We start from the raw sequence: 24,038 nt of genomic DNA on the forward strand, positions 1-24,038 counted from the left end.
CTTGTCTCTGACATGAATATCACAGGTCATCAGGGCAGGACATATGAACAGGTTCGACATCATGCAACAGATGTGATCAATGCTGTATGAAGAAGAGCAGCAGATGCAGCCAGGGATTGTGGCATCACCGGTGGAGGTCCTGCAGCTGAACAACCACTCTCAGCCACTGAGGAATTCTTGGTGAACATAGGCACACACAACAGTTCCCAGGCTTGGCTTAACCTCAGTTTTACTCTTATACTTAGAATGTGACCAATGCAACAATTAACATTGTAGCTACTGTATATGTGAGACATATGGACATATTACCTTGTTGTGCTGCAACATGTGGTGGTACTGAGGTTACCTCTACTTCAACTTTTCACGGGTCCGTCAGTTATTGGCCAAACCCGTGGTCCTGCTCCTGGTAAGCATGACACTGTTTTGTTATTGATGTAGGTTTACAGCAGTGCAATCCCTAGTCTGTCATCCCAGGCCTGCTGCCTGCATTGTTGTACTGTAGTCATGATTGCCAACTGCACACATATATTCTGACTCTACAGATGTTTGAGTCATACCTATGCCTTGTGTGACCATGCTGAGAGAGGTGACAGTATTGTCAAGACACTACAGAGTATCATATGTGTCAACAGTGCAGAGTCTACACAAATATCAACAGTGTACCTCACTGATGATGATGAGATTGCAGTGTAATGAGATGTTATTTTCAAGTAACTACAGCTGTTAGTGGAAAGAGTACTGTCCTCATGTCCTACTATTTGAGGTTTGGTTTTCAACAGGTCTGTCATAGTGACAACAGAATATACAGCATTACATATATCACAACATAGCACTGCAGAGCATAATAGTGCAGGTATTAATGTACTGCATTTTCCTTTCTTATCACCAGTGACTGGGGAGGGGTTGGTATCTGTCCCCTACACAACCTGATGTCATTGTCTCCTCCTACTCTGATGATGATACTGGATATAGTGTAGCATATGTGGGGGTTTTGGGGGCTGAATCTGTACCAGAGGTTGACATTCCACTTCTGCGCTCATTTTTACCACATGCAGTCAGTATGCCTACACATATCCAGTCCCTGGAGGCCACAGATATTGGACAGTCAGAGGGTGGGGATATTGAAAAGGAAGGTGTGGCAACTATGCCATGAGCGTAGACACTGGCCATAGTTGGAGAAGTGGTGAGGTCCCACACAGGTGGATTGACAGGGGTGCTTGTAGGAGGCCTGCTATCCATTCACCACCTGTTGTAGGTGTCACATCAGGAGTCACTTGGCATATGTTTTGGGCCAGCATGGAGGCTTAGGCTTATTCTGAATGGAACTACAGATGTATGCTTGGGGTTATGGATGCAGCACAGTCTGACATCTGTGACTGCCTCCACCACATTAAGGACACCCTGGATCAGTTCACTGATGCAGTGGACAGAAGATGGGCTGAGACAGTGTCTGTCTTAGACTGAACATTGCCTGTGCTGGAATGTGTGGTTGGAGTTGAGCATTGGACTCTTGGACATAGGTCAGCAACCACATCTGCTGAGAGTCCACGTGGCCATGCATGATCATGGTCCCTTAGTGGCAGTACACCCAGTGCTACAGAGGGTGGTGTACTGTCCACACCATGTCATGGCAAGCCATGGGCTTGTGGTTCTGGGAATTCCCATGGGGGACACGGTCCCAGCAGACAGCAGTCACCATCTGGTACTAGCACCGTTACTAACCTTGGGCATGGAGGTGCCAGTGCAACTCCTGACAGAGCCAGTTCCCTTGTTCAGGGCCAGAGATTGTAAACTGTCAACTCTACCATGTACAGTCCAAAGCTGTCCAACATACACATATGTAAGGCTAGCACTTAGCTTGACTGTGTACACGTACACACTCATAGACCACTATCAAATGCAGGTCACCTACAGACACACATAGCACCATCTTACCTGCTTCTCTTCCTGATTCATATGCATGCTGTCAACCATTTGTGTCATCCTAGGTCTCCTATACCCCTACAATGCCCTGTGCAAGTAATGATGCATGTGCCACATCCTTGTCATCCTTGCCACTGATGCAGAGAAATGAAGCTATGTGTCTGATGCACAGGGTGACTATATTAATTAGTATGATGAAATGCAGTGTTGTTTTGCCATGCCACTTGTAGTGATTACTGCCGGATACTGTATGCTGGCATTTGTCATGAGTACGCCACATACGTTTGTGTACCTTGTGTTGTAGGATGTTGTAATGGCTGTATAGTTGCACAATGACAAGTATGTCACAGAGCTGTTTATGTTCCTGTTTCAGCAGCACACAATGACATGTCAGCACAGCAGAAATATGTCTTCAGCAAGGTACAGCACTATAAGTGCATGGCTCCATAGGTTCATATGTGTATAACAGGCTAACAAGGACAATGGCATTATTCAGCATACTCATGCATCCCTAATCTGTGAACAGATATCCTACCCTTGATAACTATCACCAGAGTTTTGGGAGCCAAGACATCTACAAGCTGTGGTGATGGAGATTACCCATCTACAAATATCCTGTGTTCAGTACAGACAGCTGCCCAACACCAATTATGATCGTAATGTTCTGCATCCCAATGTGTAACCTGCACATGATATGTGTCACAGCAGATGTGTGCTTCGCATGCATGGGGGGCCTATTTCATGTAGGGTGTGCTGTCTGCATTACATACATCTCCCTCCAGCATGTACTATGTATACCACAGTGATGTAGGTGTAGAACAGGTGAGACATGTGGTAGTCCTGTCATGGATACGTGGGAGGTACACAGTGGGATCTGCCACTCCCTGTATGGAATCATACACATCCCCTCCAAAGCATTTAGGAGGCAGACTACATATGTATGGTCATGACACAGACTCCATAGGATGAAATCTACACTGTGTATTGGTGTACCATGGAACCTCTGTGGCTGCTACAGTTGTACAATATGCCTGTGTAGTGACATGGCAAGGGTGCCATTGTACACAATGATAGATGTGATGACTGCCACATTCAGTATAGTAGTGACAGTCTGGGATATACATCCCAAGACTGTAGGTATAGGTTGTACAACAGTGAATTCATCCCCACATCTTACCAACCAGTGAATGTCAAAGGCTACAATGCTCTATGTTTCCATAACTCCATGTGTAATGGCTTAACTGTGTGCAGTGTGTGGAGACTACAATATTTAGCAGGGATGGATGATTTTCCATAGGATAGTATTGTGCAGTCATTGGCATTTAGTGTTTGTCAGTGGCTCAGACAACATGTTACTGTGTCTTAGGCCATCCTGGATAACTGTTGGTTTTGTATGGAATTCTGTAACACCTCCTAATACACAATCATCTGCTAATGCACTCAGTCAGAGGTCACTGACATTGGCTGTGACTACAGAGAGGAAATAGGTAGAAGGGGTATGCCAGTAAAGGAGGATGGTGAACTTCCCTGGTGAGTGGCATCATTGCAGTGTAGGTCTCCCAGTGCTATCTTCCCAGAATATGACTGCCAGAGACTTGCCTATCCACCAGTTGACATAACACTCTGCACATGATGTACACAGTTTTCAGCATGGCCTGCTGGCCTAATATTGTCATACACCTTGTTAGGCCATGGTTGATGGAGTGAGACATATTTCTGGCATCCATTGCATAGTGCAACAGTCAATGGGGTCCACTGGTTATAGTTGCTAAGCATGATCTGGCATCGAGCAAAGGTAACAGTGTTTAGTGCAGTGTCAGTAGCTGTATGACAGTGTTAGTGCTCGTATCTATGTTAACTCCTGTCATGGCATTTCAGGTGACATGACTCAGAGATCTGGGGACACTGCTTTGCACTACATGCTAGTTGTCCTCTGTGCAAGTAATTATTGCAGTTACTTCTTGTATGTTGCAAGAAGAGAGTCATGCAACGTATCTGTACAGAGCACAGACAGACACATTAGGGAGGTATAATATGTACACACTGTGTTGCTTAGTTATGCTGCAGCTTACTTGCCCAAAGGATGGTCCACGTGTTTACCTACAATGCCCTGGAGCAGTGCCGTGACATTCCCACATGGGGAACCAATATATTGCATTATGTGTTTAGCAATATGGGTGACCACTACAACCCCCCCATGTGAGGTCCTCCTTGGTTGAATCTGGCCACAGATCAATCTCCTTAGAACTACCAATACATACCCTCCTTGCAGACAATACAGACATATATGTCAAGAAAGCCATTTATTATGTCCTCTGGGATGATTGACATAGCATGACTCCACCTCCCCCTTCAGATGGGACAGGCAATTATGCAGAGCTCTACACCCATGCATTATGTTAGCATCATTACAACTGCATGAACTTGGCTGTATGTGACAGGAGGGATACAGACTAATCATGACTCAGAAAACCTGATTGGTGGACAACTGCCATTAGCAGGCTGTACAATAACAGGTGGACAGTGCTGTGTGACAGTTAGGGTGAGGGTGCCCCCCCTAACATGGAGGCACTACCTCCTCAGCTAAAAGAAGCACATAGTGTTGTTGTGATGTTGTGCAGACACGGTAAGTGACAAAATTAGCCGCTCACACAAAGCAGAACCACAACGCACAGTGTAGTTACATGTGTGACCTCAAAGGACAGGCTCAGATTGTCACCGACCTCATACCTATCCTGTACTCCACACTCTTTGCATCAACTACACTCTATTGTCCCCACCACATGTGACACATGACTTTCCTACAACTTGTCCCATAATTTTCATATTTACAGAACAGTTTGTAATTAGCCTCTCAGTGGAAGATACACAGCATCTTTTGCAAATGCTAACACTCCAGGTTGCATCCCACATGTGATCTGCAAAGATTACTAACACCACTGAAAAACCCATGCAGTCATACTGACACCATTGGCTGTGCTCCAGCTGAATGGACAATGGCAACTGTTATACCCTTGAACAGAGGTGGTGCATCCACTGACCAACATAACTACACACCTCTTTGTCTAAGTATCCATATCTGTATGACCATAGGGTCAATCATCATAGAGCTGATCAGCACACATATATGTGATCTACACACAGTTGACTGTACACAGTTGGGATGTGTGACATGGTGAGCATGACTGTTACCCATGTTGGACATTCCTTAGGCAGTCACCAAGGACTTGGGTGAGGGTACATAAGGGCATACAGTCCCTTAGACTGAGCCAAGCCATCCGACTATATCCTCAAATCAGGCAACATTTACAAAGCACCCACTTAGGCATCCAGGATACTTTCATTATAGGGGTCACTAAGTGGCCCATTGATGGTACACATATGCAAGATAGGGACATCCACCTCCATTGTCTGATCTGTAAGCAGCAGTGCTCAACAGGGCATAGTCCTGGGTCCTCTACTGCATGGAATCCATTTAACCACAATACACATGACTACTAAATGACAGTGGCTAACAAAGCTGGCTGATGCCTACAAATTGTGAGCCTTCATAGAGTCTCTGTGATATGTCACTATCCTGCAAGAGGGTATTGTGAACACATGCTTGTTGACATACTAATAACCATAAACTCCAAGCAAATATGTATGTAGTATAATTTCCATCAGTTACAGCTATGTATCTGGTAAGTAGTGTATCAGTCCAACATGTGATGTACATACTCAGGGGTGAAAGAACTGGGCACACAGACCTAGCCACACAAGTTTATACCCAATGTACCTCAGGTTACCATGTCTCTACAGTGGTATGGCAGGAATCATATGACATAGCTGAGGCCACAGTCACCTGTAAGTGTCGTACTCATAACCTCCACATACCCTTCCCTCAACCTGCTAATATCTGAGTGCAATGGCCATTTGTTGATGTACCTTTCCAAGGAGTACTGGTAATTGCACATAACAGTATGGTCCCTCACAAGGACACTTCACGTCTTCAGTATGTGTTCAGTGGGATTCATCTGCAATGTGTCATTGTCATCTGTGGCATCTAGACTACTCAGAGGTGATCTGTGCCTTGCATATGGAACAATGTGTAACACTGTTTGAGTGCATATGCTGCCTATCTATAGGAGGCATAGCAGATGGATTACTCACTTTAAAGACATTAACCTTGTATGTGATGCTAGTACTATGCTTGTGAAAAAGATTTCTGTAGCAGAGTTAAACACACCCTTGAAACAGATCCCTGCCTAATGGCACACATGCCCTCAGTATGATTGGCTGGGTGACCATCATCTTAACACAGGGTGTCTGCCTGTGTCCCTCTTGGACAAAGGCAATATGTGCTGATCCTGTAACTACAGGTATAAAGATGTCTATGATTGTGAAGGCTGCATGGCCATTATGATAGTTAAGTTCAAATGTCCTATGGTTCCATAACATGATGTAAAATGCTCTAACAGGCTCACACACAAACACAGCTACATTGAGGCTAACACCACTTCCAATCACTGCATACAGGAAATGCCAAGGCACACACATAGTGCAAGTTGGCTGTATGTAGATAATAACACTTACCTATGTAATGGTACACACTACAGATCACAGCACATGCTGCATGCAACATACCTCATAACTGCTAATACTACCAGTTTAGGACATTTTATGCTTGATGACATCAGCAAGCCTTGTTGTATTCAGTCCTTTGGGGGGGCCACATCCCACATCACCCACTACAACTAAAACACTACAAAACACTACCTATTTCTAGGTTACCAAGGTGATCAAATTTATGCCATATGGACATACACACACCAAGCAGCCTGGAGTGAGATAAGAACCCCTGCCTATCTAGTGTTGTACACTATAGATCACAGTACTTATCGTACACACCACAGCTTATGTCTGATAACGAACTGTCAGCTGGTAGTCGTAAGGTGGATGACATCATCAGGCCTTGTAGAAAAGGGCAGTTGAGGTCAGCAGCAAGTTACAGGGCGAAAAACTATGTAACCATTACAGATGGATAGCCCATGAGGGCATGTCAGTTGTTATACAGGGAGATACACACAGACATGCACACAAAGTAGCCTAGATTGAGAATAGAAGCCCTACCTATCAGGTCTTATATAGTAGAGATCACAGTATTTATTGCATGCACCACAGGTTAAGTTTGTTCTAAGTCTGTTGTATATGTAATTGCAGGCACAGCACTTGTGCATTGCACAAACTAGGCTTGTGTTGGACAGCATCTGTGCCCTGCAGAGTGATATTGCTTCATACTGTTATCTGCATCTAGTATCCTAGCAGTGAGATAACTATTATTATCCTTGCTATGTGTGTACAGTTACCAGTATGGCCATATGTGCTGTTTGCATTTAGATAAGCAAACCTGTCAGCAGAAACAATGTGTCCTGTCCATGTGTGCATTGACAACATTATATATTACACCACCTGCTCATCTGTGTCTGTCTACGTGGTGACATCCTGCATGTTCAGGTGTTTGTAGGTAAGTGGATTATGTACTGTTGCTCCCTTAGTATGGATCCTTTGATCAACAGTATGGATGTGTGATAGTGCAAATTTACTCACAATTGTTAGGGTATGTAGGACAATACAGACATCCACATACATATATATATATATATATATATATATATATATATATATATATATATATATATATATATATATATATAACAGGGATGTATATAGAAATGTAGCTGTGTGTGTGTATGATATGTATATGTGCTATGTAGATATATGGAGAGAGTCTATGCATCATTTTAATATATATAGCTATATATATTGATTTATATCTATTTGACACTACTTAGAGATAGATATGCTATGTATGTGTGAGAGAGATAGTGACAGACTGATATGTATACGTATATGTCTGTATGAATAGACATATCTATACATAACAGGTCATTGTGATGAAGGGGTAACAGAATTGCAGTCATTTTAACTAAGTGTATGAGCATGCCCAGTGAGACTGTCAGTACTTATAAAGTGACTTTACGCCACACCTACCTGTACTCCAGTCTGGGGTTTTGTGTGTTACAGACAATGACATCTGTCCCTGTTTCTGCAGTACTGCACTTCACTCAAAATGTCCACAACATTCCCCAGCTGTCTACTGAACATAATATGTGACTGAGGTTCATAATGTTGCACCACACATAGACTGTTTATGAAAACACCAACATAATAATACCTCACATGCAAAAGATATGAATATTTCTAGATTAGAACCATCAGCACCATCACCCATGCTAACTTCCCTAGTTCACTGAGCCACACAGGCTGCCAGACAGAGAGGAGGTATTCATCACACAATCAACAGCATGAATATGTATATCGTTATTCCTGAATTATGTGAGATATACAATGTGTGATCAAGTTCTATGTTACAGCCCTGAGACTGCCTGGTCTGCTGATATACCATTGCTGACTTACTGTTAAAGCAGTTATATGGCAACACTGCTGTGTTGGGGGTGGGGGAACAACAGCGCATGATCTGCTGGGATAGACAATAGTTAAAATATCATGTGACCCCACTGATTAACATCTCCCTTGACTGATGTAGTAACTATTCCAGCCATGAATCCTAGTGATTATTAAAGAACACATACCATTGGACTGGGTATCTGCAGTCCCATGTGGATGTTACATCTGTCCAAATAGCCCACTATATTTCCTTGCATAAATACAGCAGATCCATACATACAATACCTTATTATAGTAATCCTTACAAATAGTGTGTAGGTTAGCGACTTACCTTGCGAATTCAGCAGTTGCCAGAACTGTAGTTCAGGGCTGACCCTGTCTAATGCAAGCAGTACATAGCCAATACATGGATAGGTACAGGTTGTGTGGGTTGCTGACATTAATAATTTTAATAGCTGTATGTGAGTAGGAGTAATGTGTTAGTCTGTAGGGCCCTAGGTTGTCAGAGAGTGTGCTATGCATTCTCTCTGAGCCAAAGCCAGGCATACTGGGCACACTTACGTCTGCCTACAGGGACGTCATCAGGGGGTTCCTTCTCCTAGTCCTCATGTGAGTGTGGCTGTGGTGACCTAGGCACTGGTGGGGGAATGTGTATTTCTTCCCTTTGCTGATCCTGCTGCAGCTGTTTCCGCAGGATCATATTGGGTAGCATGGCACATATTGTGACTATATGTGCACATGCGACTGCAGAGTACTGTATGGCTCCATCAGATATATTGAGGCACCGGAATCATGACTTCAGCACCCCAAACTCATGCTCAGTGGTGTTCCTAGATTGTGCATGTGCTTTATTATGGCATTCTTCTATGGGTGTGTGTGCATTTCTGATGGGTGTCATCATCCACGGTTCCAGGGCATAGCCAGCATCATCCAGTAAATGGCCCTGTGGGATGCCCCCGCTAGCAAACATCTGGTGCAGCTGTGATGAGTGACAGATATGGGAGTTGTGATAACTCTCAGGGCTGCCAACAAACACATTCATGATAATGCCCTGGGCATTGCACATGACTTGGCAGTTGATGGAGTGGTGCCCTTTGCAGTTGACGTAGATTCTACCCTTCTCACCAGGTGGTGACTTGATGTGTACATGAGTGCAATCTATGGCACCAAGTACCTTGAAGTAGTGTGCTACATGTTAGAAGTTTTGCATATTGCTGGCCTTCACCTTAGGGGTGAGGGAAAAAATGTGCTCACTGACATGTGGTAGCATGGCATCCAGGAACTGGTGGAGTACCCTGGATGCTGATGCCTGTGAGAACCCCATCTTGTCCCCAGTTGGTCTTTGGAAAGTACCTGCAGCCAGTATCCTAATTGCTGCACATACCTTTGTTTCCACTGGGATGGGTTCCCCTCTGTTGGCTCTGGATCTGAGTTGAAGGTGGCAGAGCTCAGTGAGTTCTTGTAGTATGACCCTGTCCACCCTGCAGCATTCTACAATCACCAGATCATGCAGCTACTGGAAGACTACCCTGGGCCTGAACACTCTTCTCTTTCTCTGCCTAGGCCTGTTGTCAGCAGCAACAGCAGCAGCAGCATTGACTTCAGCATCCAGCACATATAGATGTAGCAGACCTGCAGCAGCCTCTGGCATTCTCTCAGTTAAAAATCCCAAGTCTGTACTTTACAGGTGCAGAGTATGGGGGAAAAATAAGATTGTAGGGTGCATGCATACTTCATAGTGCTCTGCTGTAGGCCCTGACTGTGTGACTGACTACCTAGGATGCATTCCACATATTTAATATATCATTAACATCATGTAATGGTCCTAGTTTAAGTTAAATGTCAAAACTAATTAATATGTCATTGTCTTTTAGATGTACTCAGCACTGAGGCACACCATGCAAGCAAGTGCCCCGTAGTTAAACAATGCTTAGCAGTCAGTATACACACCCCCCAAGCTTCCATGCTCAGCATGGCGGCATGCCAAGCAAATACATGGAAACATCCCCTATAGGTAAACAAAGCTTAGAACTTAGTGTACACACCCCCTGGTATCCACACTCATCATGGTGGTGTGCCACACAAACACACAGAAACACGTGCCCCTTAGCAAAACAAATCTTAGAAGTCAGTGCACCCCCCCCAAAGGACACGCTCAGCACAGTAGCGTGCCATGCAACAGGTGCAGATAAGCTGAAATAAGCTTAGAAGTCAATGGACACACCCTCCCCTGATGTCAGCTACCTCCTCTGTAAACACCAACATGGTTCATGGAAGTGATATGCAGACACAATTACCCCTTTATTCTATTCAGTAACTCCATGTCATTTGCATAGAGATCCATGCTTACAGTCTGGAAACTACATGCTTCATAGCCCTACAGCTTTAACAACAGCACCAATGCACCATTGTAGATGCTCCACTCAAGGTCCTGTAATACATTTCTGGCACATAATATTAATTTTGTTTTTTCCAATTTTTTTATTTTTTATTAAGCATGTTTGTACACTGCAGTGCACCACGCAAATATGCCCAGATTATTAAAAAAATAAATAAAATTAATTTAACTTATTTCTTTTAATTTTTTAGACACACAGGAGGATAGTTTCGCTCACACCTGTATGTGGTATGCCATTTCTGTCCATATATCTACATTTATAGAGCCTCTTTTGCCTGTCTGCACTCCTGTACATGGAAATTTTCAGTGTACTCTACAGACATTGACATGGGGTCTGAACAGCTGCCTATCTGCTTGATGGATCACTCTACCTGACTCATTTACATGAGAATCACTTGCTTATGAGGTGATTCACATGCCATGAAACTTCCTGTGTTGGCGCATGCATGTGCGCCACTCAGCAGTGCTTACTGAATCTAAAACCTGCTTACTTTCATGTAAACAGTGTGATGAGGTACCTACATAGTAAAAAAGACCATGTAAACTTTATTAAATTTTCCCCAATGTGTTTCAGTTATTTCAGTGATCAGAAATTGCTTATATATGTTTCTGAAATTATACATTGTATATAAAAATGTCTATATATATATATATATATATATATATATATATATATATATATATATATATATATATATATATATATATATATATATATATATATATATATATTAAGCGCTGTATATAAAAATTAATGTTTACAAACACACACACACACACACACACACACACACACACACACACACACACACACACACACACACACACACACACACACACACACACACACACACACATTTGATAAATCAGGTCAGCCAATTTGAAATGCTTGTCTTAGTTTTCCTTTTTAATTATTATATTTTTGTAAATTAGATTTAATCTGAGAAGTCTTTCTGCACTTTAGTACTGGAGCACACAATAGCATACAAATCTTCTTGTACTCCTGCCGAAAATTTTTATTCATAACACCATAAATAAAACCACTAAGACAACTGTTAAAATAAGCAATAAAATAACTTAGCACATACAGTGAGTTAGGAATTTTGGGTGCCCTCTCAGGAGGACTGAAGCCTACAATAAAACTGCTAACACTGAATGGACCCCAACAAATGATAAAAATCACAAATACTGTAAACATAGTCAGAAAACTCCGTAATTCAGAAGGTTTCAGTTTCTTCTTGGTGTCCTGCCTGATCCTGTACTTTACCTGAATAAGTAAGACCCAGATGCTTGAGTAGCAGAAGATTATAATTGAAACTGGAATAATAAAGTGGACAACAGCCACAGTCATGGAACATGCTGCATTAACACTCTCTATAAATGTGCATGAGTATATCCGAGAATCATATTGTAAAGCATCAGCAAAGATGTTTGGCAGCAAGACAATGACAGTCAGTACCCAGACTATGCCAAAATAGAAATAGCTGTTCTTCATACTGTATAGCTTGTCATATCTGTTACTGTGACAAATACAGCAGTACCGGTTAACTGCTATGGCTGTAATGCTGTAGACAGAACCAATGACACCTATGCTCAGGATAACTCCAGTTACTTTGCAGTGCATCTCTCCAAATATCCAAGCATCATTGATTATGGAAATCAAAAATACAGGATAGGGATACAGGGCAACAATGAGGTCAGCAATGGACAGGCTGATGACAAACACATTACCTGGAACAAAAAAAAATGTAAAGAAAAATTACAAGAGTCACATTGCATATTTTCATGTTAATCTTTTAAATATTAGCTACATCTACAACAAAGTAATGTATCAGGTGTACAGCATGGTATTGGATCCATATATTATGACTAACTGGAAAGTTATTTTTTGGAAGAAATGCATTTCTTTTGTAAGGAATGCCTTTGCATTTTTGATAGATCAACTAAAGCATTGCAAACATCAATTATTAGACTTTAATAAAAAACACAAAGGCCACAGCTCATCAGTGTCTGTGACCTTTACATGAATTCACAAAAAGAATGTAGCCCTACTTATGTTATAAAATAACTAGATGATCACAGACTATGCTGTTTGCTTCCTTACAGTTGTTTACATGTGTCATGCTAATGACATAATTTAGTCAAATGAAGACAAGCCAAATCCAAAGCTGAAAAGGCTTCATATAAAGATTAAGTCCTATGTCCACTGAGCTTATCCAATCAAAAAATTATAAAAATAACAATAGGCAGAACTTTTCAGTGTTTTTTTTTAATTATATATTCCTGTAATATCTTGGGTCTGGAGTGTAACAAGTGAAGTGTCTGGTACTCTGAGTTTTGGGACTAAGACATGATGAGTGGTGAAATAAACATTCATATCTCAACAAACCATTTATTTCATTTATTTATTTTATTTATTTATCCTTTGTTGACCAGGTCAGTACTGCTAGGCTAGTGGCCTCTTTTCAGGGGAGATGCAAGGTGGTATTTATATATTTTATAAAATTTGACCAGGGCTTCAAGGAACTTATCCCTACTCTTTTCGATAGGTGCTGCGTGATCTTTACCATTCACCTGCACTACCACCAGCTAAAACATTTATTATGTACCAGACCCCATATATTTTTATTTATTTGGTTAATTATTTAACACAGGCACATTTACTATTGCAGTAGTTAGGTTTTGTGAATGGGATAGCTGTTATGATTTTTTTTTATTTATTCCATTTGTTTACTGGGAAAGTCTGACCAGACAAACAAGCCACTTTTCAGTGGCAGCCCAAGGATGAGGGACATCCATAACAAATTATAACAGTAGCACATATACAACATCCAGAATACTATGATAACATTTATCAGCATGAAATACAAAGCTCACGATAACCATTAACAGTAGTATTTACACAACATATGATATGTTCAGATAACATTAGAAGCACTGCATACAAAGTGAGGATAAAAAAAACAGATAATTATGAAATAAGCAAGTATATTTTGCTGCAGATATAATTATATGAATTTTGTCATAAGAAGATAAGAAAAAAGAAAAATAAGAGCACAGAGAAAGTCACTACATGTACATGTACATAGGAGAGGTGTTTTAAGAATAATTTGTCTTAGGATGATACCAGGCTATTACAGGTGTGTGGGTGTGTGTATGTTTGTGCATGTGTGTATATGTGTATATGTTTTAGAGAATAATATTTGTAGTGATGGAGTTTTCATATATGCATTGTATTTACATTTGTTTTCAGGATATTCTATTTCTATAGTTTGCTTTATTATAGGGTGGTTTGTGGATTGATATTCTATTTCTATAGTTTGCTTTATTATGGGGTGGTTTGTGGATTTTTGGGGAGTAGTAGTAATCAATGCAGGTAGAGTATTATCTATCCATCTATCTATCTGTATATCCATGCATCTACATTATATGGTTTCACACAATTAATTAATATGCCTACACATTATAACAAAACATTAAATTCCCTATTAGACTAAATCCTAGTATCAGATCCTAGTAAATACACACCACAGGTGCAATGTCAGACTCTCTCAATGATCATCTCCCAATTTATTTGATCAGTTATCTCATACATCCAGTTAACCAGCATATGTAGTGAACAACACAAAACCTTTTCAAGTTTAACTAGGAAATGTTCATTACTACACTATCATCTGTTAACTGGAACTTCCTAAAATTCCTCCCTTAGATGATGCTGTAAATGAATTAAAAACAACATTTCTAAATATACTAAATAGCCTTACACATCCTAGAAGGAAGAGACTAAAAACAAATAATGTGATCTGGCTATCCAAAAAGAGTAAAATGCTAATGTAGGACAGAGAAAAAGCATGGAAAGAATGACAACAACATAAAACACCTCACTATCTTGAAAACTTTAGAATACTTCACAATTATACTAAAAAGCAAAGAAATGAAGACAAAAACTATACTATAATAACTTTCATAATAATACTAAACACAACCCTAAAAAAATTTGGACATCAATTAAACAAATCTTACATCCTGGTCAAAAATTCAACCCAAACCCATCTTCTGATAACTCAACACTCAAAACTGCAATAAACTTCAACTCTAAATTAAAGTGAATGAGTGGCTGGTGGATAAAGCTCCTCTTAATAAAGATGAAAATCCAGTAAATAAAAAAGAGAGAGCACACAAGTCAATAACAGGTAAACGATTTAATTCAGATCAGTAAGTGCTTTCACGTCTCGATGGATGCTTCCTCAGACTTTAACAATACAGTGCTCGAGTCACTTCCCTTATATATATGAAACAATTAATTAAAACTAATTAAATAATTCAATTAGCCACCCATCACATTTTTAAATGTATATAGAGCAGTAGAAAATTTCTTAAAATACACTGACTCAAGAATAGATATAAACATAAATATATGAATACAACCAAAACACTATGTTTTATTAAAACTAATAAATTCTAGTATATCCAACAAAACATTTAAAATATGTGGCTTAAAAAATCACATGAATAAGAATAAATGCATTGCTAAAAATGGCCTTAACACTACTTTATCATTAAGGCCAAAATCTTTGTCAGCCCGCATCCTAACTATCCACGTAATTTCACATTGCTCTGTTTGAGTTTTAAAATTTCCTAGCCTACATGTCCTTGGGACTAAATCAAGGACCAAAAATAGGAATCTATGGTTAGTGCTGTGTTGTAAAATGTGCCTAGCTAGCACATTCCCCTCATCCTCCTTATTGATAGCATAAATATGTTCTCTGACCCTGACCCTCAAAGTACGGTTCATCATCCCTATGTAAAACCTCAGACATCTTATGCAGTAAGCTAAATAAACATATATATGGATCCCTTTCATTCAGTCAAACTTCAAAACATTAAACCTCTGATCAGCGAACAGCGAAGACCAGAGGGTTGAAGTTTATTAAGATTGAACCATAAAAAAAAATCTAAAACATGAAAACTTATTTCACATTTTTGCAGGGGGGGGCTGTGTCCCTCATGCCCCCTGCTACTTAAATATGCCAACTCCGAGATCGCATTACAGTGAAGACAACAGTAGAGTTTGCATTCCACAATGTACAGTAATCTCCATTTACAAAGTTCAATCATTTTCAATCATTCAAAATTTTGATCCTCTGGTCTTTGCTGATCAGTGGTTCAATGTTTTGAAAGTTCGAACGAATGAAGGGGAATTAATAGTCAATATTAGTAATTGATAATAGCATGTGTAAGCTGCTGACAGTAAGAGTAGATGATTATGCCGAAAAGTAAGGCCCTTACTTGTGTATGCTAACCTTAACCCTACTCATGCTGGTTGCATGTTACTTTACTAAAAACCCTTTCAATAACAGTACCATTATGAAGATTATTGTCTGCAAATTAGTGTTTTTTTATTGATCACAAAACAAGTCTGTTTTCTGTTTATGATAGATGTAGCTTTTAGTAGTTTGGATTTTAGATAAGTGTGTTGTTGTTGTGCTGGCACTGATATAATGTTTATCAACATTAATGCAAGTCAACTTTTACTAATATGGGCTTTATACTCACAAATATGGGAGAATGTTGCTCCCCCATGTGTATCCTCCCTGGTAAGGTCTGACCATAAAGCTGTCTTTTTTGAAAAGAAAATCATCAACTCTGTAACCCCAATAAAGCAAGTAACTGTTAGAAACTATTCCAAGGCAAACTACCTTTTATTAAGTGATGGTTTGTCAAAATTCAATGTGCCTAAAAACCCCAAGAACAGAGCAGCCTACAGTGAATTAATCTCACAAACTTGCACAACCATGTCAATGGTTGCATAGAGGATAATGTACCTACCAGAAGTAAGCCCAGAACCTGACCCAGAAACAAACTACTATGGTGGCATTCCAAATTAAACAGCATATACAAGAAAAGTAAATCAAATTATGGCAAAAATCAGGAATGGTAATTCCAATAAAAGTACAAATTATCTCAACAAACTAAACAGGCAACTCTGAGGGTTAATTATGTCAAACAAACCAACTTTGAAGTTAAGATAGCCTCCTAGGATTAAACTAACCATAAGGCCTTCTTCAGCTATGTCAGAAACTTCAAGAACAGCACATAGCAATGTGTTGAACTGGTGGTTAGTGGTGCCACATTCACACAGCCTGCCGATATATTGAACCTACTAGTAGACAAATCCAGTTTCAACTTTACTGCCTCTCACCCAAACCATTCCCCAAGAAATACCCTCAAACAACCCCTACAACTATAACTAGGGTGAGTGCACTAGCTGCAATCACTAAAGCCAGGAATACAGCCTCAATGGGCCCTGATAACATCACTGAATGTCTTTCAAACAATCTAAAATATGACTTATGAGGACTCATGAGGTCACTATTTAACAATAGTCTTAAAACAGGTTGTGTGCCACAGGAATGAAGGACTGCAATGGTCATCCTTCTAATAAGGGTGGACCTTCAACACATTTAGGATACTACAGACCCATTTGTCTGACTAGTCTTATTTACTAAGCCATGGAAAGAATTATCATGGAAATTATCAGCAAGGACATAGGATACCTCCAGAGAGTGGAGCCATCCAAGTCTGACTTTATCAAAGGAAGGTCATGCTTACTGAAGCTGGTGGGCTTTTTTGGAGAGATCACTAAGGCAATGGATGAGGGAGGGGGAAGCAGAGCATACTACTGACATAGATCTGGCTAAAGCATTGGACACAATACTCCACTTGGTCATTGACAACAACTTTATGGAACTAGGCATAAAACTCTTTATGACATGCTGGATAGCTAGCTGACTGACAGATAGGACCCAAGAGGTTAGGATCAATATGGCCACCTCCATAAAAATTCCAGTCATCAGTGGAGTCTGTCAGGTCTCTGTACTGTGCCTAATCGTTTTTGGCATCTAATCTGTGGATGCCAAAGCCAGTGTCAGAGGTCTCTGGCTAACCAGGATCACAGATGACTGCAAACTGGCAGCAGTCATTGAATTCCCCCAAGATGAGAATACCCTTCAGGAAGGTCTAACACAGACAAATGTTTTAAAACTCAGTATCAAGAAATGCATTATTGTATGTTTTTGGAATTCACCTACCCTGGGTTACTACAAATCAGGGATCTTGGAACTCATGTAGTTTGTAACTTAGCCTTCAACTAACATGTATCCAAGGTAGTAAGAAAATTCTTCTGTGTTGCCCAGCTTATAAGTAAGTGCATGGCATATGAGTAAGGTCCAGAGAGGTCATTGTACCATTGTACTTGGCCCTCATCAGACCCATCATGGAGTACAATGCCTCTTTCAGTATGCAGTATGTACTTGGCCAAACACATGCAGGAACTGGAATGTACACAAAGGTTCCTAACAAAAAGAATACAGGGAGTAAACACAATGTCCAATGCCGATCACCTCAAACTCATACCCCTCTAAGTTAACTCAGCATTACACAGACTTCTGAGAGATGACCTTTGCCTGATGTGCAAGGCATCCATGGAGCCTGTTTGCAGAATGTTTTGCACATCCACAAAACAAACAGCTTTAGAACTAGTAGATCAAAAGACCTACATTTTGCTTGCAACATAAACAGGATATGTTGGAGAAACAGATATGTTTCTCAGAGAATTCCAAGTCTCTGGAAGAGGCTCTCCACCCATGTGAAAAGCAGTTCCTCCCTAACCCTGCAACTTGCACCAATGTATAGATAATTGGAAATTCACCTCCTGGTCTGCTGCTTTTGTCTCTGATGGACAGAGCCAGTCAGTATCACTCCCATTTAAATAAAATTTATGAGTCACATTTGCGTTGCAAGATTAGACTTATAAAGGTCCTAGTGGTCATTAGAATGACTAGAATAATCTAAACTTCAATAGCTCTACAAACATAAATATCAACCAAAAAAAGCATTGAAAAAACACTGCACATACTCCAAGACATAACCTCAAAGCATGCAAATAAAAAAACAATATTTTTTCAGTATGCAATCTCCAGTGCATTCCTCATATGGGGGGGGGGGGGCTACACTCCCCACACCTCCTTAAATATACCAACTCTGAGATCTTGCAATACCAGGGACGTGCATATTATTTAAACCTGGCATTATTATAGCGATCTCACACCAATGTTGACGGCTTTTTTGTAGGCCTAATTCAGTAGGCAGAAAAGCTGTTGATTTAAGCACAAATGGACCAACATAAGCAGAGTATATGTATATATAGATATGCACATATGCATATGTGTGTGTGTGTGTGTGTGTGTGTGTGTGTGTGTGTGTGTGTGTATGTATGTGTGTGTTTATTTGTACATGTGTTTGCACACGTGTCTGATTTTGGTCGCATATATGAGAGAGTATATATATATATATATATATATATATATATATATATATATATATATATATATATATATATATATATATATATATATATATATATATATATATATATATATATATATATATATATATATATATATATATCTATGGGATCACTACTAAATCCCGAATACTTACAATACCAAAGACCGGAATCCTGAGACCAGATACCTGAAAGACGAGAAGACCGGAAGACCAGAAGCGCGAATTTCAAAATCGCGAAGTACGGAGATGTTGAAATAGCACTTCTGGTGTTGCGGTTTGTGAATGGATAGGTGGAAGTTCAGGTAAGTATCTATGTTTGATTACGTTGGTTAGGGGCTTTAGTGCATGTGTAAGTGTGTGTTGTGACTGTGATGTGTGTGTGTGAGGGGAATGTGGGTGTATGGTGGTGTTGGGGTACTTGCTCCCCTGCTTTTATGTAGTGTAGGTTTGTGTGTTTGTGTTTTGGGTGAAGGTGTGTGTATGTGTATGTGTGTGGTGTATGCTTAGTGTGGTGTTTGGGATTCTGAAATTCGCGCTTCTGGTCTTCTGGTCTTCTCGTCTTTCGGGTATCTGGTTCTCAGGATTCCGGTCTTCGAGATTTAGTAGTGATCCTATATATATATATATATATATATATATATATATATATATATATATATATAGATGTATATGAGTATATCTATCTATATATATATATATATATATATATATATATATATATATATATATATATATATATATATATATATAAAATGTGCATGAATATTTTCCTCTGCCTTTTGTCTGTCAATTTTTTAATAATACTTGAGTGTGAATCATGTTGCATGGTTCACAGAATCTGTGTGACGTATACTACAGTGTATCAACCTGTGTGTTTAGTCATTGTTTTGTCCTACAGTTAATATTCTGTATATATCCTCCTGCAATTCTCTGTGTGATAAACATATTTCAACACTATTCTCCTCACCATATACCTCTATAGCACACTGCTGCATATGATTTGCGAATGCATACATTATACACCTGTGTTACAAATACCATTGTTATACCTTGCTCTTTATGGCCACTACAGTTTTGCTAGGCAATTGTTTGTGAAAGTAGTTCAGAATTCAGAAAAATGTTATGAACTCTCAGTAGAGGTACATTCCATATTTTTAAACTATACAAAAGTACTCTCATTAAGTGGTTTTATCTGGTGTTGCAGTTACTCACAATATAAATTTGTATTTCACTTGCTGAGATAATGCTTGATCTGGTTAGTAAAATCTGTGAATTGCATCATGTTCTACATAAATAATCAGAACAGCAATTAATAATTCTTAGTACCTGAGACATGACTTGATGAGGAATTTATTCTAGCATGAATAATGTCATAAAAACTGTAAACTTGAAAAGAATGAAACAGTTTTTTCTTTTCTTTTTTTTATGCTTCTGCTGTTAAATAGTTTATGAGAAATGAATGTGAGCTGATTAAGAGTACACTGAGCTCTTTACATTAGGACAGATAAAGCTCACACACCTCCAGGCTGGTCAAACAGTATGATGCATGGCAGACACTCCAGGTGCAGTTAACCATTGACAGGACCCCTATTCAAATCATAGCTAGCTACCAGCCCCCAAATCTGACTCAAGATGCCCACTCCACCTATTTGGACCTGTTTGAATCTATCAAGATTCAACCCTTACCCTGATCCTGGGTGACTTTACCTTCCCAAACATAGATTGGAAGAACTACTCATGCCAGAACACAAATGCCCAGAGATTCCTTGATTTTTTTTTCAATGCAAATGCCTTGGGACAGCTAGCCGATACCCTCACAAGGGGTGATAATATCTTGGACTTGGTATTAGCCAACATGAGTAACCACTGCAGCATCCCTATAGTATCATCCTCCCTGGTAAGATCCAACCATGAAGTGGTCACTTTCAAAGTCACCATCACCCCCAACCTGCCTCTAGTTAGGATCAGGCATAAAAACTTCTCCAAAGCTGATTATAGCCTCCTGAGGGATGGTATAAACAGTTTCACAGCTCCCTCCCCCTCTGTAGGAACTGGCAGCAATATCCAAAACTACACCAAAGCACCATACAAGCATTTATATAGATGCATGGAATCAGGAACACCTGACAGGAAGGAAGAGTAAACCTGTCTGGTGGACATCTGCAATAAATAAACTCTATAACAAAAGGAAAAAAATTGCTGTCCAAGACCAAGAAGGAGCAGGTGCCCAGTTGGAAGCAATGTCTTCCTAGCCTGAACAAGCAAATAAGTGCACTAGTGAAATCTTCCAAAGCAAACATCGTGTCCAAATTGGTCACATCTACTAGAGACAATCATAAGGCCTTCTTCACATATGTCCGCAACCTCAAAGGAAGCACCCAAATCTGTTCAGAACTGGGGGTCAAGGACACTACATATACAAATGCCATAGATATAGATAACTTGCTGGCTGACAGATTCAGCAAAAACTTTACCCCTGTGTCCCCCCATCAGTAAATCAGGACATCTCCAGTACCTGCCCTCTTCCCTTTATATCTAGGGAACAAGTCATCGCTGCTCTCTCAAAGGCAAAAAATACAGCCTCCATGGGACCAGATAATATCCCAGGCTGCATCCTAAGTGAACTCAGGTAGGAAGCTGCAGCAGCATTAGGCACCCTATTCAACCAAAACCTGAGTACTGGCTTTGTCCCAGTTGAGTGGAGGACAGCCACTGTCATCCCTTTACACAAAGGTGGAGCATCCACCGATCTAGGAAATTATAGACCCATCAGCCTAACTAGCTTGATCTGCAAGGCCATGGAATGGATGGATTTCATTAACAAGGACACTGGCAATCTCCAAACAGTTGATCCCACACAGTTCAGCTTCATCAAGGGGAGGTCATGTCTGCTAAATTTGGTCAACTTCTTTGAGACAGTCATCAAAGCCATGGATGAGGGGAAGATGATGCACACTGCCTATATTGACCTGGCCAAAGCCTTTGACACTATTCCCCCCTCGGGCATAATAGATAAATTCTCTCAGCTAGGCATCAATCCATATGTTACCAGATGGGCAGCAAAGTAGCTCATTGGTAGAACCCATGTAGTCAAACTAGAGGAAGCCACCTCAAGCAGTAGACCCGTAACAAGCGGTGCACCCCAGGGTTCGGTCTTGGGGTTTCTGTTATTTGGGATATACTTTTCTGAGGTGCAGGCCAAAACCAGTGGCCTATGGCTGATGAAGTTTGCAGATGCCTGCAAGCTGGGTGCTGTCATTAATTCCCCTAGTGATGTGGACATCCTCCAAGAGGGTCTAACTCAGACAAATGACTGGTGCCAGAAACATGGCCTCAAGCTGAATACCAAAAAATGCATCATCATCCCCTTTGGGAGAGTGACATCCCCCAAATTATCACATTAATAACAACATTCTAAGCACTCATGTCATGAGAGATTTGGGCACCCAGGTTGATAGCAACCTGACTTTTGACCACCATGTTGTTTACGTTGCACGGAAAGCCTTCTACATGGCCCACCTCATAAGTAAGGGTATCTCATCAAGGGACAAGGAAGTCATAACATCCCTGTATTCTTCCCTTATAAGGCCCATTATTGAGTACAATGCCCCTATCAGCATATACCTCGCAAAGTACATGCAGCAGGTGGAGAGACCACAGAAGTTCCTCACCAGGAGAATCCAGGGCCTCAAACATCTACTATACACAGATAGGTTAAAAGCCCTATCCCTCTACTCACTTTCATACAGACTCCTCAGAGGTGACCTCTGTCTGGCATACAAGGTGATCACGGACCCTACCTTGATGCGACTGGTGCATATCTGCATGTCAAGCTCCACTTAAGTAACCCACATGTGCGGCCTCAACCAGGAAATTGTGACATCAGCAAGACTTGTTGGCAGGACAGATTTGTGTCCCAGAGACTCCCCCATCTATGGAATAGACTCCCTCTCCACATCAAGCAGAGTACCTCTTTACCCTTTTTTAAGCGCAACCTGGATAACTGGATGGGAAACAGAAATATACCCCTGGGATTCCACCCATGGCCCTGCTGGACAGGGGTATCAGATGCTGATTTGTATAAACATGGGCTAAACTCTTGGCTAGGCTTATAAGGGCCTCAGGGCCAATAGCCTAGTAACCTCCTATGATCCTATGATCCTATGATCAAATGGACTACCATAAAATCTAATGCATGTTTCATAGTTTTGCAGTTAATGTGCTGCATACTCAAATTAGGCCATTAAAAACCCATACCCCTGGATACCAGGGACATATTTACTATTTCCTATATACTTGTCCAGTTTAATATTGTAAAATGTAATGACATGAAAATAATTACAAAGCATGCACTTTGCTCTATAAAAAAATAACTTCTTACCAGGATTTCTTAGTTTTTTACTTCTCAGAATTGAAAAAATCACCAGAGTATTTCCAATGATGTCCATCACTATAGTGAAACACAGTACAGAGATCAAAATGGACGTGTCGACAGCTGAGGTCTGGCCATCTAAAACACCACTATGATTTGTTCCTTGGATCCAACAATCAACGCAGCTCATGTTCTTGACAGATGATTTAGAAACTTGCTAAAAATATGTCAGAGGAAAATTAATCTGTGTTTCTGTTATCTGTCACGACTATCACATCACGAAAATGTAAAATATCAAAAAATGTGCATACTACATTCTATAAGCTCTTGATTGTCTAAAGCTCAGTCATGCCTGGAAGTCTGAGTGGCAAACCACTGAAAACAATATAATTAATCCAATGGTTTGGTGACCTCAGAATTAGTTTTACTAGTTAGAGGTGTAGGAAACACAGTCAATTGTCATGGAGGGAGTTGTGGGGAGCATTTCTTTCCACCTACGAATTTTTCATTGAGTTTAACATTCACTCCTCTAGGCCCACCTAAAAT

General features: G+C 40.3%; 1 protein-coding gene across 1 annotated transcript; it reads right to left on the bottom strand.

Moving 5' to 3' along the window:
- Positions 1-11,678: 11,678 nt before the first annotated feature.
- LOC122808253 (melatonin receptor type 1C-like) lies at positions 11,679-23,682 on the bottom strand. The gene is made up of 2 exons (XM_044079217.1): positions 23,502-23,682; positions 11,679-12,502 (listed from the first exon to the last, which is right to left on the bottom strand). Exons 1-2 carry the CDS (start codon positions 23,680-23,682, stop codon positions 11,679-11,681), a joined length of 1,005 nt encoding a protein of 334 aa, XP_043935152.1.
- Positions 23,683-24,038: the final 356 nt, after the last annotated feature.

The sequence above is a fragment of the Protopterus annectens genome, chromosome 8.part0 (genome assembly GCF_019279795.1).
Source record: "Protopterus annectens isolate FY-2018-M chromosome 8.part0, PAN1.0, whole genome shotgun sequence".
NCBI lineage: Eukaryota > Metazoa > Chordata > Ceratodontiformes > Protopteridae > Protopterus > Protopterus annectens.

What these genes read in the sequence shown, in the direction of transcription:
- LOC122808253 (XM_044079217.1), bottom strand. Translation starts at nt 23,682, where the DNA reads ATGAGCTGCGTTGATTGTTGGATCCAAGGAACAAATCATAGTGGTGTT. An exon ending in TAAAAAACTAAGAAATCCTG is followed by an intron (nt 12,503 to 23,501) that starts GTAAGAAGTTAT and finishes TTTTTGTTCCAG; the next exon opens with GTAATGTGTTTGTCATCAGC.